Source organism: Nannobrachium achirus, assembly GCF_963921795.1.
Source record: "Nannobrachium achirus genome assembly, chromosome: 8".
In the NCBI taxonomy this organism is placed as follows: domain Eukaryota; kingdom Metazoa; phylum Chordata; class Actinopteri; order Myctophiformes; family Myctophidae; genus Nannobrachium; species Nannobrachium achirus.
In genome coordinates this window covers 59,762,723-59,781,095 of record NC_137817.1, presented here as the reverse complement: position 1 = coordinate 59,781,095, position 18,373 = coordinate 59,762,723, and the positions used below count along the sequence as shown (strand labels likewise).

The window sequence follows — 18,373 nt, the reverse complement described above, 5'->3', positions numbered from 1 at the left end:
ACCTGGAGCTCCTCCATCTGTCGTATTTTTTTAGTTTTTTTTAGTTTTTAATACCCCCCTCAACACGTACGCACGCACACATGCATGCACGCACGCACGCACACACACACTTTTCAATTCATAGGGCTTTATTGGCATGAGAAAACACATGTTTACATTTCCAAAGCAGATACAATACAATACAATTGGAACAAAATATGTGCAAGTGAAAAGAGTGTAACAGTTTTCATGCATCAAGGTTACATTCAGGCAGAGTAGGATGGTCTATACACATAAGCACGCACGGACGGACGCATGCACGCACGCACGCACGCACGCACGCACGCACGCACGCACGCACGCACGCACACACGCACACACACACACACACACACAGTTTCCCACATAGCTGGTTGGCATATTATCTGCCGAGATTGTTTGGTAGATCCACAGCTAGATCCAACTTCTCATTCAGAAAAGTCATTAATTGTGTAATGTATTCTTTATTCTTTATTCATTCAGAACCCCATTATACAGTAGCTGCTCTTCCAGGGTTTCCACAACAAACAACAATAACACAACGTGTGCAGCTTTAGTTAATAAAACATTTTCAAGACAATAAAAGTTAAGTAGAATAAAAGTAAAGTAAAGAACGTTTTCCTAAAGCAGGGGTCTTCAACAGGGGGTCCGGGACCCCTAGGGGGTCCTCAGAGTTACTACAGGGGGTCCTCCAAATCTTTGTTTGGTAGAAACTTTTTTTCTCCTTTTTTTTATATTAACCACTTGAACCCTAGTGTGTATATTATGAGAACTTTAGACACAAATAGCAGATCTACAAGCTTGTAGAACGGCTATTTTCGGCAACAAGGTTTGGTGTAGAGGGGGAAAAAGAGCAGACCAAGTACAGAGTGAAAGGTCAAGTTCAGGCTAGGAACACATTTTAGTGTAGTACATGTACAGTATGTAGCAACATTTGTTTTTTTGTAATTTTTGAATAATATTTGACGTTTTTCAGAAAACTTAGGTCAGGCCTAAATGGGTTAAGTATTGACGGTTCAAGTGGTTGAATATCTGAAAACACAAATTGACATGATTCCAAAATACACTGATGATTGTGCTGTCAAAGGATGAAACTATATGGAATCTATGAACAGGTTGTGGGGGTCCCTGCTTCATCTCTCTCTCAACTAAGGGGTCCTTGGCCTGAAAACGTTGAAGACCCCTGCTCTAAAGAGTCTTGATTGATAACGTGTTTATTCCACAGTCAAAATCGGAGGCTATTTAAATGAATACCTGTTACCTATCCACTTCGTGCCTACTGGCACATAATAAGGCCTCCACGCTACCCAGAACGCTTCCACTTCCACTCACCGTCAGCTGCTGTAGTCCTCACTTCAGACCATGATTTCCATCCTGTTTCTCTTCTTTCTTTCTCAACAGCACGCCTCCAAATGGTCTTTGGTCTTCCTGTTCTTCGGCCCATATAGTAATTGCTATGTTGCAGTTGTTGTTGTGTGTCCAATCATCTTCCATCTTCGTTGCTTCAATTCCTCAAGTGCAAGCTATTTAAATGTCTTTAAATGCTTTGCCTGAAAGTACAGCATTTTTCAGATTCTGATGAGTGCAATCCTTGTAGTGTTTGAAGATCCCACCAGTCCAAGAATGATTCTGCATACGGTTTGCTTCACAAAACAGGCTGTTATTGTTGGAGGACTGAAATAATTCCAGAAATGACGGTTTCAAAATGGATCATTTATTGCCAAGACTTGACGGGAATGAGGCCAGATAAATTGTTTTTATTATGAATATTTATTTGTGAATATTATTCCCGGCAGTTACTTTTCACTAACAGGGGAGAGTTCCACCCTGAAAAGAATCCAGTAACTGGACTTGTACTAAGTGAAACTTCATTTAGTTTAATGAATACATTCTCAGCTTTCTGTGATATTTAATGACATCCACTCCCCTCATCCTCTTCCCCCTCCTCTCCTCCTCGTTCACTGACATCATTGCAATTAAGAGGCAGAGCAAGGCTTTTGGAACTCTGTGTCTGTGTTTTTCCATGGCAATTAATAGAAGCAAGAAATGACTTAATGCCTGAAGCATCGCATGAACATCTCTGCTATTAGAGGACGTCACTAGAACTGGGTTTCAATACTGAAGATTCAGCCCAGGTCTGAATATGTTGGCCTGTTTTAATCATAAGATAAAAGATGTGTGATTCATTCATATTATTGGAATGAGCTAAAAGTCTCTCTGTTGAATTTGAAAAGTGCTGCTCATGCACGTGTCGTGCACACATATACATCAAAGGGGGCTTGAGCCCCTGCCCTTTTATCCGTCTGTAAAAAGTGCCCTCTCTCCAGACCATGAATGTAGTTTTTACTGTGGTGAAAGAAATGCAAATGCCCTCTTTCCATGCCATACCTGACGGCAGCATTCAAGAGAATTGCCTTGTCCAAACTCTCCTGAACTTGAATGCAGCATCTTATGTTGAAAGAATTGCCCTCTCTCTGTAGAAATCCATGCTATATGTACGCCACATTGCCTTTTTCACATAGTTTAGTGTGGTATCAGGTACTGAAAATAGCCAACCTCCAAGCTCACAACGCGTTTGCAACGTGACGCGTTGTGAGCTTGGAGGTCTGCTATTTTCAATATTTTCACCAAAAGGCCTTTTAGAAATGTCCCTGCCTCTCTAACATCCTCTGCACGTCCCTGGTGCTGCTGATGTTGCCTGTCAGATAGGGAGCAGAGATCGATTTTCTTCTTGAAAGTGGCAGTAATAATTATTGTTACCACAAAGCTGACTCCATCTGCATTTAGTTTGTCCTACAACATGACTTTGCTCATTACCCCGCCATGTTATAGGAACACATCACTGTTTTATAACCTGACTTTTTATTTTATTTTGTCAGACGATGTAAGTCAATTATTTTCAAAAATACAATCCACTGAGAGGCTGTGCCTAATCTGTAATTTCCAGCGAGCAACATGGTCATTCTATGGAGTTTAAACAAGCTCTTATTAACTCTTATACTGCTTTGGACGTTCCTGTTCGCCCCAATTCTAGAGAGTGAGCCGCGCCAATACGGCCGTTCGTTCGTTTACCTTGTTGATGTCCTTAAACTGATGAGGGGTCGCGCCGCCGTGTACTGTAATCACATCGCGAGCAGTGATGGTCTTAAAAATCCATTATGCGTTAACATCAACGGAGACCAATTCTCTTCCGTGTTGATTTTCTCTGTCCCAGAGGCTCTGTGGCCAGTGACTGCTCTCAATGTATGGGAAGCGAGACCGGCCAAATTCACATTAATGGCATGACGCCGCCCTCTGCTGCCTGGTCTGCGAAAGTGCAGACCAGGCACTTAAAAAAAAAAAAAAAAAAAAAAATGTCTATCTATCTACTATAACGTCGCAAAGGTAAGCCGCTTTTTGATGGCACCAGACCCAATAAATAAATAAATAATCTGGCAGGGAAAAAGTTAAGAGCTCTTATTAAGAGTCTTATTAAGAGTTATCAACTGTCCTTTTTACTGGTGACTCCTGACACCCTCCGAATACATGAGCAGGCCGTGTTTCTTCGATAACATTTTTCATTGATTTCTACTAATCTTTTGGGGAAATGAAAATGATTAAATACAATAAAAGATTATAACAAATAAATGAAAAAAAGTCATCGAAAAAACACGGACTGCTCACATATTCGGAGGGTGTCAGGAGTCACCAGAAAAAAAGGACAGTTGTTTTAATTGAATCTATCATCTATCTATAAATGCGAGAAGTCTCTGTGTGTCTGTAATCCGCGTATCTCGAGAACCGTTCGTCCCACCGGCTTCAGATTCGGCACGCGCGTTCCCCGCCGCGGCACGGAGTGCAGTGCCGGGTCTCGACCCGACCCGACGCGCGGTTTTCCCGAACCGGCGCGAAACGTTCGGAATCTCCTTATGCGGGGTTGATCGTTGACATCAGGCTGTTCCGGAGGAAATCGGCGAAAGCTCTGACTCATTGTGACATCACTTCATAAAAGGCTCTGACATCACGTACGCCACATGAGTCAACAAAAAATCTCTGTGAGTGTGTATGTATGTATGTAATCCGCGTATCTCGAGAACCGTTCGTCCCACGGGCACGCGCGTTCTCCATATATGGGCATAAAATGAATGCCCCCATATATGGGCATAAAATGGATTGCAGACAGACAGATACAGATATCTCCATATATGGACATAAATGGACAGAGGCAAACAGATGGTCAAAGATCTCCATATATGGGCATAAAATGGACGCAGACAGACAGATACAGATATAGGCAAACAGATGTTCAAAACGGGTCCTATGACAACAGGTGTGTGAGGTTTGCATTAAAGGGGGAACCGGCACTGTGTCTGCAACACAGTTGGAGGCACAGACAGATACTCCATATATGGGCATAAAATGGACGCAGATAGACAGATATCTCCATATCTGGGCATAAAATGGACCCAGAACTATAACTGCAGTGATCTCCATATATGGACATAAAATGGACGCCGACAGACAGACAGACAGATACAGATATCTCCATATATGGGCATAAATGGACACAGGCAGACAGATGGTCAAAACGGGTCCTAAAGGGCGGGGCATTCATTCCCTATTTACATTGTTCCGAGTTGGCCAGGTCGCTGACTAGACGCTGGGCCGCCCGAAGGGCGGCCCAGCTTCTAGTGGTTAAAATGGAGTTTGAGGTTATAATGGGTTTGTATAGGAAGGTCCTGGAAGGGGAAAATGGGGGGAAATTAATATCAAATATCTAAATACTGTATCGAGCAATTCAAAAACTGTCCTGGGTTTTCCCAAAAGCCTGATTAGATGATAAAATGACAAAAAAAGTTGTTTTGAAAGTGAAATATCCCTTTAAGGAACATCAGCATCTTAAACCCATCTTTGTTTTGGTGAGCAGTGAAAGTGTATTTTTAATTGTTACTCTACAGACCAGAGGCTGCGCCGCCTGGACTCCCGCGGGTGTAAGGGCAACGGCTGAAAAGTCCCATAGCAGGGACGTGCTGGCCATTGGGAAAAGCGGGACAACTCCCGAACGGCCAGTTCATTCCCGGCCGGTCCAGGCCGGTCATTAGGGAAAAAAATAAAAATAAAATGTCAGCCTTTGTTCCATTTTGGGGGCTGGGCGGCCAACAAAGTAAATCGTCACTGTCGGGCAGAAACCTTGTATCTCCAAGTTTCAGATTTGTAAATATTTTCGCAAAGCAAAGCCCTGCTTCATCATACAAGGCCGTCTCACAAAAGTAGTGAAAACAGCAGATCTACAAGCACACAACGCCTCGCGGTGCGAGGCGTTGTGTTCTTGTAGATCGGCTGTTTTCACTAGTTTAAAACATTTTTAAAATGATAAATACAAAACAATTGGTTTTGGACATACAAGGTTTCCACCCGACAACGACGAAATATAACTCATGTAATTGGCCCACTGGCTTGTCACTTGTCATGATCTGTAATGGCAAATCTTTGAGTAGCAGGAGCGCTATAGAGAGATCTCTATCTATAGCGGGCAATGAGGGCCTCTCCAACTCTTTTTCCCAGGCTGAATCAGGGGAGCCAGCATGTCCCTGTCCCATAGCGTTAAGTATATCTCCTTCTGAGCGTTTAGACCATAGCTAGAGTGATACCAGGGTTCTCTTTATTCTTTGATGTACAGCAGAGGAGCTGAGAGAGGTTGAGTCCTGGGATTCCCTGGCTTCTCTCTGTGTCTGGAAGGTCAGGCTCTCAGGGGAATTATTTCACTCCTCATGTCCTGTTTTGTGCACCTTCTCCTTCTAAAGCCTCTATCAGAGTCCAAGGTGAAGAGCTATTCACCGCAAATTTTAGGTGTAAAGATATCCACCTAAAGTGAGAAAATAAGTGGAGGCCATCATAGTCAGTCACGGTGAAGTCCTATCACTGTGACTGACTGGTCTAGATCGACCAATCAGTGAACGGGGTGATGGGTCGATCTGTCTGAAAGTAAACACAGAGAGATGTGTCGGGACTCGCGGTGGAAAGCTCTTCACCGCAAGTAATGACGTAATGTTGTAGTTTTATGACTAAAAAAGACTACACCGCGGTGGATAGCTTACCACCGCGGTGCTGACTGATAGGGGCTTTAGAGCATTGTCCACTTGTCCACTACCTCCTCAACTCTCTGTCAACTCTTAAAAAGAATTAATTTGGGGGGTCCCGATCCCACGGGTTGAGAACCACAGGCTTAATGCATACCAAACTGAGGGATGCTTAAAATGAAAAGGTTTGAGAATGTCTGCTCTATGGGAAAATGAACCTGGCAGAATGACAGTGGTGTCAGCAAAAGCTAGGGTATGACAAAGATGGGAGTCCTCATGCGCATGCCCATTGGGTTTTGTCCGTTTTTTTACTCGGGTTTCTACGGTTTCTTGGGCTGGATATGGCAGCCTGGAACGGTTGTTCAAGTGCAGCTAAACTTGGCATGTTAGTAAACGTGCCACAATTAACAATAATGCATTGCACCTGTGCAGCTGACCTGCGGAACCTGGGAATATACCATCTTGTCAAGATGGGGAGAATACAGTGTGGAGAATAATCATAATACCTTGTAAAGTGACCATTTTGCTAAATTTGGCATTTGTAGTTATTTTACTGTAATTTAACAACATAATAACCATCACAGATAGACAAAGAGACAATCATGGATTTATATTTAAAAGTAACTTTTATTTCCCCTCCCTGGACCCAGGGTATGGCAGCTGCATACCCCTGCCATACCCAATTGACGCCCCTGCAGAGTGGCTCAGCAGCAGCACATCTTAGGCGACCAGGGCTCTGATCTTCATGGAGATGGACTTCAGGGAGTAGTTGGACTTCTTCCAGGGCCACCAGCAGACGCCGGTCTCCTTGTCCTTCTCGCCCCACATGTAGACGCCGTTGGGGTTGGCGTTGGCGCAGGCCAGGAACCAGAAGGCTCCCTCGTGCTTCTTGGCGCAGTGCTTCCAGCGGTCGTCGTCCTGGTCGCGATCGTAGGTGGAGAACTTCTGGCCGTTGTGGTATTTGAGGGCGTCGTCTGCATGGACGAGAACAGGACATAATTCATATCATATCGTCGTTGTCGGGTGGAAACCTTGTATGTCCAAAACCGTTCATTTTGTATTCATCATTTTAAAAATGATCTAAACTAGTGAAAACAGCCGATCTACAAGCACACAACGCCTCGCGCTGCGAGGCGTTGTGTGCTTGTAGATCGGCTGTTTTCACTACTTTTGTGCGACGGCCTTGTATGATGAAGCAGGGCTTTACTTTGCGGAAAAGACATACAAATTTGAAATTTGGAGATACGAGGTTTCTGCCCGACAGTGACGATATGCATTATAATAACCGGTAAGACTCCCTAAATCGGGAGATAAGCCACCGTCAGGTCGCATACACAAACTTTAGAAGGCAATGGTAGCCAATCAGGAGGGAATATGGGAAATGAGACATATCCATGTTGATGACATGACTGTAGAGATCGGCCTCATGGTGGCGCTTGAAGAGGGCCATGTGAGAAATGAGTGGGGGTTGTGGTTTGGCAGCCAAGGAGTGTGTACGCAAAGTTCGTCATGGATCGGAGCAACGGTGACGGAGATGTGAGTAGGGCAAAAGTGTGATATAACAGGGGGTCCTCCAAATCTTTGTGTGATAGAAACTTTTTTTCTCCTTTTTTATATTAACCACTTAGCATATTCTGAGAACTTTAGCCAAAAATAGCAGATCTACAAGCTCAAAACGCATCACAGTGGGACGCATTTTGAGCTTGTAGATCTGCTATTATTTTTAGCTATTTTTTAATTGGAATGCTAAAAAAGTACAAGTCATTAAGCTACTAATATAAACTGAAGTAATTAAAGTGGGTCATGTTTGCATGTTTGGAATTGTAACAGCTGAAATAAATAATATATCAGTATTCCGATATTAACCGGCGGGCCGCATTAAGTGATCGTGGGGACTGCATGTGGCCCCCGGGCCGCCCGTTGCCCAATGCCCCTGTATGCTCTATACACCTAAACTCTATGTTGGTTTGTTCACTGTTGAGTGAGAAAACAATGTTTCACATTAAGTTAATCATCTGGGGACCCTCCAAAATAACTCTCTCTCTCTCTCTTACTTGCGGTTCCATCCTTGAAGGCACCGATGTTGAGCTTGTATCCGTCCTGCTCGCTGCCGATGGAGAAGGAGGTGTAGAGGGCGAAGGCGCTCTCTCCCTCAAAGTCCTCCATGTCCACCCTCAGCTCGTAGGTCTGGTTCTGGTTGAGCATCAGCAGCTCCAGCGTGTCCAGACCTGATTAGATTGTACAGGCAGGGGCGTCACAAGGAGGGGAACAGTGGGACTGAGTTACTAGGGCCCAAGGTGGAGGGGCCTTCATTATATACTTTAAAGGAGCTATAGTCAACTTTTTCTTGAAAAACGGATGCTAAAATAAAAATAATGTTTCGAAAATATTTTATAAAAAAATAAGCTTCATACATGTGTTTCTATTAAAACATGACCACAAAAAGCGTAAAATAATGATAAAATAATCATTTTGGTCATTGTTGGACCGACACTTTGTTTACATTCTAGTCTATTCTTTGATAGTGTTAGACTAGGATGTAAACAAAGTGTCGGCCCGACAATGGCCAAATTTTTTATTTTATCATTATTTTATCCTTTTTGTGGTCATTTTTTAATCGAAACACATATATGAAACTAACTATTGAAAAATAGCAGATATTCAAGCTCTGCAGTGCGGCACCGAGTGTTGCGCTCCAAGCTTGTAGATCTGCTATTTTCGAAAAGTAGTGAAAATGTGTGCAAACTTTCGTAATTCAAATTTTGCTTCTGGGGGGTAGCTGGAACCAAATATTCTGGGGGTCCTTCACTTGAAAAGGTTTGAGCACCACTGACATTTAAAAACCTTAGAAGGATTTAGAAGACATTTATAGAATCGGGTCAAGAATATTCAAAGACACGATTTAAAAACATAGCAGATCTACAAGCGCATAGTGCGGTACGAAGAAGCTAAAATCGAAAATGTTTTCCAGTTTTTAATGTGTTAAGTGGCATGGCGAAGCATAGAAGCCACCTAATGTCTTGGGATATGTTGATAAACACGAAAACTAGTTGTATGCTGTGTTGCATAATTCATGAGTGCTAAAAGGTATTCCACTGGTACTTTTCAACAAAACCAATGAGGATTTATTATACGATTTAGTGGATTTTTTTCCGGATAGTTTGCGCATGCAGCGATGAATGAATAAGCTACATCTCACCCAGCCAGTGCTCCCCAGCAGCGGATCCAAATCCATACTTGTATTCATCCCATCCTCTGTAGAAGTTCACTGTTCCATCCATCCTCCTCTGGAAGACCTAGACCAGAACCATCACAAAATACTTCATTTAATTGAATATACTGTAAACCACTGGTTCTCAAACTTTAAAATGTGAAGGTCTCCCCTTAACTTTGACAGTGTACAAATGGAACCAAATGAATTTGGTTCCATTTGTACACTGTCAAATGAAACCAAATGTACCATACTAATAATAATTAGAAATTGTAAACATAACACACTTAACATTTAAAGGAAATCAAAGTCAAGTGATATGTCCGTGTCAAACACACATCCACCTTGCACAACCAAATTCAGTCTTTGTCGTTCAGAGTCATGTGTGTGTGTGTGTGTGTGTGTGTGTGTGTGTGTGTGTGTGTGTGTGTGTGTGTGTGTGTGTGTGCGTGTGCGTGTGCGTGCACGTGCGCGTGCGTGTGTGTGTGTGTGTGTGCGTGCGCGCGCGCGCTCGGGCGATAACAAAGATAACAGCACATATATTAGTCAGGGTTAGAACAGGGACACACACATCCGCTGTGGAATGTTTAGATCAAAGATGTCAAAAATGAAATAATCTCAAACGGAATGGAAACAGTTAGTATGTGTGCGGTGCTGCCTCTGCATGCATATCCAAAATGCTAGTTTTGCATACCGCGTAGAAAACAGGAATTCATCAATCGAGGACAAACCACACAGTAAACTCCCCGATGTCAACCCATTTAGACCTGTTTTAACCTATGCGTTGTCGTAGCCTTCATGCCGGGAACATGTTCTATGTGATTTTAGGTGTTTGCTATAATTTATTTCTCAGCCTCTGTAGTAGACTGACATATGAAATAAAAAAGACAGCTTTGTCCATTACTGAAAATGACTTTAATTTCCCCTAATGTTCATTAAAAAATATTAAACATTTTTAATGAAAATAAGGGTACTTTTTTATTATTCAATGTTTCCATCGGCTTCAGAAGCTGAGAAAAAAAAAGAAATTCGTAAACGTTTTTCAGAAAACTATATATATATATATATATATATATATATTTTTTTTTTAAAGGCGTTTTTAAGAATCGGCCTCAGGTCTGAATCTGTGTACAAAATGAACCAATTGGTCACTATTATGTTTCTGCTAGTCTCAGAAAGCGTAGGAATGGAACCAAAGAATGAACCCCGTAAAGGTTCTGGGGAGTAATATTTCTCTCGGCTAGTGCGGCGGTGGGGTCACTGACCGTCCATCTCCCACCATCGGTGTCCATGTCGCAGTAGGCGTGGCGCGGGGAGTTGGGTCCCGCCGGGAAGATCCGGTACACGCCGCTGGTCTTGGCGCCCGAGTCTTGGATCTCGCCACATTCCAGCGGGTAGAAGGCCGCACAGTGCACCGCCACGGGGAGGAGCACCGCCAACAGAGCCAGAGACTGGGGATGGTGACGATAAGCGTTGTTATCGTTCATCGTGATAAAAAACTCACTCACCATAATCGTATCGTGGAGATTGAATTTATCGTGATATCGTCCTCCGTCATGCACTGGGATCAATTCACCTTTCATTTGCCGAGCTGCATATCCGGTACCATTTAAACCCTCTATAATTGGTAAAACGTACTTACAATATACGTACTTGATGCAGTCTTTTTTTCAATTCCTACAAAATCTCACAATAATGGTGATATGAAATGTTCATATCGTCCCATCCCTACCAGAGACTGGAGTATAACACATACAGTACATCATGACATATCATGCCGATATAGTCAGGCCTGTCACAATTATTACATAATCGTCTAATCGCAATTAATTGACATAATCGCGATTCTTTTTCATAATCGTCCTAATCGTTTCCATGTTGAAAAATGTTCATGTATTTTTTTAAGTAAAAAATAGTGGAAATAGCAGATCTACAAGCTCACAATGTGTCGCATCGCGGCGCGTTGCGGCTATTTCCACTATCAATGTTCTTTTTTAAGTATAAAGTTGTCGAATGTGTCAGTAATTTCTTTGTATAATAGGTTATGTGTCATATCTACCATGTGCAACTTCAAAGCCTAAAAGCCAAACAGAAATGTAATTGTCAACGACAAAAACACAATGAAATCGTTGATCGCAATTGTTTGAGTGACAATTAATCGTCATGTAAAATGTCATAATCGTGACAGCCCCAGATGTAGTAAATGCATAAATCGCGAGGGGCTTACACTTTGCGGTTCAGACAGCCTGTTTTTAAAAAGATGTCCTGTTGCTATGCAGAATCCCTAGCCTACAAATCAAGTTGCATCCCGGAGAGAATCGATTGAATTCAACACACAACTGCCAGCCTAAGATACCTGACAGTGACACTCTTAAATTCATATGATCTATTATAGAACAGGGGTCTTCAACGTTTTCAGGCCAAGGACCCCTTAGAGAGAGAGAGAGATGAAGCAGGGACCCCCCACAACCTTTTCATAGATTCCATATAGTTTCATTTTTTGACAGCAACGATCATCAGTGTATTATGAATTCATGTCAATGTGTGTTTTCAGATATTTAACCACTTGAACTGTCAATACTTGACCTTTCACTCTTAGTCTAGTACTTAGTCTGCTCTTTCTCACCGCTACATCCAAGCTCTTCGCCAAAAATAGCCGATCTACAAGCTCACAACGCCTCGCAGCGCGAGGCGTTGTGAGCTTGTAGATCGGCTATTTTTGGCTAAAGCTTTCAGAATATGGACAAGTGGTTAATTTAAGAAAGAAGCAAAAACTTTCTAGATTTGGAGGACCCCCAGTAGTAACTCCCCCTAGGGGTCCCGGACCCCCTGTTGAAGACCCTTGTTATAATATGGAGCATATTATTACATTATATTATATTAATATTCTATTACCTGCATGGTTGTCGTTGTAGGGTAGCACAGGAGTCACAGCCAGTGGTCAGAGTTGGGGGGACACTTATAGCCACCTACCCAGGCTTATCTCCACCATGCAATCTCAACCCACAAGATAAGCTACGGAGACCTTACATCTGTGTTTGACATGTGTGGGGTGTTTTTTTCCTTTCTCCTATCTTGAACTTTGACATAATTTAGACCTGCACACAGGAGAGGTTTGTCCAGTGCTGGTAAAGTAACCAAGTACTGTAATTAAGTACAATTTTGAGGTACTTTTACTTTACTTGAATCTTTAAATGTGTAATGCTTTAATACAGTGGTGGTAAAAGCACTCACATTTTGTACTTGAGTAAAAGTATCAATACTGCACTGTAGATGTACTCCGTTACAAGTAAACGTCCAGAATTCAAAATGTACTTAAGTAAAAGTATGAAAGCATTGGCATCAAAATGTACTTAAGTAAAAGTACAAAAGTATTGGCATCAAAATGTACTTAAAGTACCAAAAGTAAAAGTACAAAATGTTTTAAAATAGCAGATCTACAAGCTCACAACTGTGAGTTGTGAGCTTGTAGATCGGCTATTTTCAAATGGCCAAGGTATAGAATAGGGCTTAATGTATGTTTTATATTATAATTTATACCTGCAAAGTAACTAGTAACTCACGTTTTCGAATAAATTCACTACATAAATAATGAAGATAACATAGTGTTCTCGCCTTTCAGGCGAGCCCACAATTACCAAGGGCAAGTACAGGACCCAGAACTGATCCTTGTGAAACACCACACGGAGAGGGGACTTGACATGAGAGGATGGATGGATGGATTGATGGATGGATGGATGGATGGATTGATATTTTAGGCCTATTCTATATGATTATACGTCATCACACAATGACGTAATCCAAACAACAAATATAATTGTCCTTTAAAAGTAATCGTCAAACGAGCACAGTGTCATTCAAACAACTTGTTCAGATTGTTCAGTAGTTTAACGACTTATCCTGTAAAAGAGTTGCACTGATTCCCAGGGTGAAATGCTTCACTGGACCATACATCTGAGAGGAGGACCTAAAGGGTACTGCCATGCTGCTGTGGTGGTCGGACACAAGCTGTATTCATTTGGAGGGACCAACAGTGGTCAGATTGAAGTCCACATCTTCAACACGTTGTCTTTGCGTTGGAGGAAGTTGCCCCCAGTGACAAATGGAAGAGGACAAAGTCCCATTGAGGTCCCCTCTGGGCGCTGGGGCCACACAGCTGTGCTGGTAGAAGAGACTGTCTACATCTGGGGAGGGAATCCTTACTGCAATGTGCTTTATGCCTTTGATGTCGACACCCACAGATGGTTCAAACCCAATATTTCTGGGACTATTCCAGGAGCAAGGTGGCTCCACTCAGCCTGTGTCCTGGAGAAGGTCATGTATGTGCATGGAGGACTCACCCAGCTGATTGGATATACTAATGACATGTACAAGTTGGACACCACCATAATGGTCTGGTCTTTAATCAACACCAGAGGAACTCCTCCACCTGCTTCAGAAGGTCACTCTGCCACCATCATCGGGACAAAGATGTTTGCATTTGGGGGCTGGGGGGGAAGTTTCTACAACAGCATCAGAGTGTTTGACACAGAGACCAACTGCTGGATGAGCACACCTTCTGGACACCTCCCAGAAGAACATTGTTATTATCATTCAGCCTTTGCCTACAATGGAGAGCTGTACATATTTGGTGGCTGGAATAGGAACCAGTGCTTCAATGATCTGTGGAAATTCAATTCAGAGACCTTTTCCTGGAAGCAGGTTGAGCCCAAGGGGAAAGACCCCTGTAGGATGTATGGGATGTGCTGTTGCATGGTGGGAGATTGTATTATCATCTTTGGAGGACTCAAAGCAGGCAACATACCTGTTGATGATGATGATGACCTGTACATCTTAGATTTACGTCCTACTTTGAAGACATTATGCAAGCTATCAGTTATTCATTATGGCCTTAAGCAGTCTGAACTCCCACATGACATCAAGTGGGAGCTGGCAACCATGACTACCAACAGCAACAGAAAATAATGACATAGCCCACATCCCACACACACACACACGCACGCACGCACGCACGCACGCACGCACGCACACACACACACACACGCAAAATGACCTGATCTACAAGCTCAATGTTCTGCAAATCCCCTGATAATCTAGTGGTAGTTAGATTAGGGATGCAGTATGATGATTGGTAGTAGGTAGTTACTAGATGAAGTGAGGGATGCAGTATGGTGGTAGGTAGGTAGTTATGGCCTTTGGTGTAAGATTTTCATAACTTTGTAGAACTATATTTACTGTTTTTTTTTTAAACCATTTTCCCTTTTTACTGTCAACCTCCTAGACACAAGAAAAACAGAAAAAAAAGTTCAAAACTATGGCACCGCCTCTTTAAAAGCAAATATCAATACTTAAGGCACAACTTATCAATACAGTGCCAAACAAATGTGTCCGTAACAGTCAATGCTAGTCAGGACTCAGTGCTACAAGTATCTCACCACCATTTCCAACACAAGCAAAAGACTCACTACTACTAACACAACCCAGCAGTGCAGAGCCAAACAAAAAGTGTTCAATGGTCAGTGCAAAAAAAACAAAAACAAGAAAGGGTGCCACAGCAAGACGCACATGAGCACCCTCCATGGAAATGTCCTTCAGAGAGGTCAGAGTCAGCACAACCAGTGCAAATGGTGTACTTAAGTAAAAGTATCAATACTGCAATGTAGAAATACTCTGTTAGGGTGCCCTCACACCAAAATACCTAGAGTGGAATCCGCCAATGCATTTCAATGAGAATGGAGCGTATTTTGCCAGTAGAGGATTTCTGCAAAAAAACGCTCCATTCTCATTGAAATGCATTGGCGGATTCCACTCTAGGTATTTTGGTGTGTGGGCACCCTTACAAGTAAAAGTCCGGAATTGAGAATGTACTTGAGTAAAAGTTTAAAAAAAAAGTGTCGGCATCAAAATGCAATTGTAGTACCAAAAGTAAAAGTACAAAATGTTTGAAAATAGCAGCTCTACAAGCTCACAACACGTCGCCAACATGGCGACGCGTTGTGAACTTGTAGATCGGCTATTTTCAAATAGCCTACAGTAGGTCACCCTGGCCACAATATGACTTCCGGTTGGTTCTAGCGGAAGTGGCGGAAGTGCCGTGTTTCATGGCATGCGTTGTAGTCTTCCGTTGAAATTCTCACGGCGGAGGTTGAACAGTCTCTGCCTGATATTGTCACCAGGCTTTTCTCTTCGCAGATGAGTAAGCCTGGCTACGCGAGGCTAACAGTAGGTACAGTATAAAATAGGGCTAAAGTGGATTAATGTGTGTTTTATAGTATGTAGCGGTATTGCTTTTTTCGGCAGTTTTTCAACCGGGGTCGCCGTAGACCACCGGAGCGGGACCGCAACCGCCTGCAGCTCGCCGATACGCATCCGTAGAGTGGTCTCACGTTCCTATGCGACCAGGCGTTGGGGACTAACAGGCTAGACTCCTACACCAGCATAAACACTGCTGTTGAAGCAAGCTACTTCCTGAAGAGATGGCAAGACGCACCGTGATTGGCCGGTAGTGTATGATCCGCGCTGTGATTGGCCGGTAGTGTATGATCTGGATACAACGTATACAGATGACGTAATTTTCCCGCGAAATGCAGCCCCTGTCACTGCTCACTGGCTCAGTAAAAAACATATAAAGAAAAGGCTTTCGGGGCTGAAATTAACGGAGTGGGTGTTCTAAAACTTTAGCGATTTAATAGTTAGGACAATTTTAAGATTAGTTTTATTGGAAAAATTACATAGTATAGCTTTAATACCAAACTGGCCAAACTGTCAAATTTGAAGTAAGCAAGAGGCGAACATTGTGATAATAGCAGATCTACATACTCACAACGTGTTGGGTGGGGGTCCCCAGTTCATATATATGTTTATTTTGGGGGTCACGGACAAAAAAAGGTTTGAGAACCCCTGGGTTAGAGTGCTTGCCCTGAGACTGGGAGGTTGTGGGTTCAGATCCCGGCCGGGTCATCCCAAAGGCTGCAGCAAGAATGGTAACCAATGCCTCCCTGCTTGGCACTCAAGGGACATTGGATTAGGGGCAAGTCCCTGTGACATACTAGTGTCATGTCCAGAGGGAGTACTTAATACATAATGTGACATACTAATGCAGGGGTCTTCAACGTTTTCAGGCCAAGGACCCCTTAACTGAGAAAGAGATGAAGCAGCCTGTGTCCAGATATGACAACAGGTATAATGGGGTTTGCATTAAAGGGGGAACCGGCACTGTGTCTGCAACACAGTCGGAGGCACAGACAGATACAGAGATCTCCATAATGGGAATGAAGGGACACAGACAAACAGATACAGAGATCTCCATATATGGGCATAAAATGGATGCAGACAGACATATACAGATATCTCCATATATGAGCATAAATGGACACAGGCAAACAGATGGTCAATACAGATCCTACAGAGATCTCCATATATGGCAGCCCATTCTCACCCCCTTTGTGTCACCCTCCCGATGCGTTCCCAACTCGTTGTCTGCTTCACCCGTGCGACGCTTTGGAACGTTTACTGCGTCTACGGTCGGACGAGAACGGAGAGTTTTAGGAAGAGAACGGAGAGTCTTAGTACGCATGCGCCGACATGTGTTTACTGGAATATATTCCGCTCACGGGGAATCGAACCCGGGTCTCTGGTTTAGCTGTCATCACGCTCTACCGACTGAGCTAAGGAGACGACTGGGAAATTCAATTTTTTTTTTGTGATTTTATCTTTGACAACGTGGATGATAACGTAGTCCCTTCTTTGAGCCGTATTCGGACGCGGAAGCAGTCCCCTGGTCAAAATTTACTATTCTGTCCATAACGGCACATAATTCGGTAACGCCGCTGAGTCGGCTCATGCGCCGTTCACACCGTTCACCGCGGCGACTCGGTCGCTACCGCTCCCTCGGCGGCGGCTCTCGCCGTTCATCGGCGCCTGAGACGGCCCGGCTCCGTCGTTTATAGTGGCGTGAGCGGTAGCGTCGGGTGGCTGGTAAACCTTTCATAGCGGTATCGAATCTCGCTTCGGGAACTACTTTTTTTTTCTTTCTTCTTAGACCACTGGCCATACCCAATGCGTCCAACCCTTGACACAGTAGGCAATTCCAAAGCGTCTATCGTCCGACGCAGTACAGTACTTCACAACGCGTCGGTTGTATGACGCTTTAGAGGTGAGAATAATTATGTTGTATATGGGCATAAAATGGACGTAGACAGACAGATATCTCCATATATGGGCATAGATGGACACACGCAAACAGATGGTCAAAACAGATCCTGTGACAGGTATAATGGGGTTTGCATTAAAGGGCGGGGCATTCATTCCCTATTTACATTGTTCCCGAGTTGACCAGACTAGACGCTCGGGCGGCCGAGCTTCTAGTGTCATGTCCAGGGGTTGTTCTTACTCATGTCATGTCCAGAGTTGTCCAGATCAAGCTGCCTCACGCTGCAGAAACAGGAGATACACTCTTGACCTATAGGCCACATGGCTGGGAAACCTTTGGTTCCCAAGGGTATTTATTTGACTTACTGTAAGGAAGATGTGTTCAACTCTGGCAGCTACAGAGCGACCCAGTACTAACACCTACAGCAGGGGTTCCCAAACTTTTTTGTCTCAGGGCACCCCATGAATATCGTTTTAATCCGAGGCACCCCTACATTATAATTTTCATAGCATATCGTCGTTGTCGGGTGGAAACCTTGTCCAAAACCGTTCGTTTTGTATTTATCATCTATAAAATGTACTAAACTGGTGAAAACAGCAAATCTACAAGCACACAACGCCTCGCATCGCGAGGCGTTGTGTGCTTGTAGATCGGCTGTTTTCACTAGTTTTGTGCGACGGTCTTGTATGATGAAGCAGGGCAAAAGACGTACAAATTTGAAACTTGGAGATACGAGGTTTCTTCCCGACAGTGACGATATCTTAGTGATTATGTTGTGAGGAAAACGTTGAGATAATAGCCATTTTGGTTAGAACTGACTGGAAATAACTTTGTACTTCAAGTTTAAAATTATACTAAATAATATGTTTTCAAGTGTCCAAATAAATTCCAAATATTATCAAATTATCTCGTGGCACCCCTTGACTGCTGTCA

The 18,373-nt window shown here is 43.3% G+C and overlaps 1 protein-coding gene across 1 annotated transcript; it reads right to left on the bottom strand.

The window, feature by feature from the left end:
* Positions 1–6,797: 6,797 nt before the first annotated feature.
* On the bottom strand, positions 6,798–10,775 carry LOC308290260 (microfibril-associated glycoprotein 4-like; the record flags this gene model as incomplete). The annotated part of the gene is made up of 4 exons (XM_080732046.1): positions 6,798–7,051; positions 8,132–8,305; positions 9,277–9,373; positions 10,554–10,775. The coding sequence occupies 4 exons, from the start codon at positions 10,773–10,775 to the stop codon at positions 6,798–6,800; spliced, it is 747 nt and encodes a 248-aa protein (XP_080588172.1).
* Between the last annotated feature and the right edge of the window lie 7,598 nt (positions 10,776–18,373).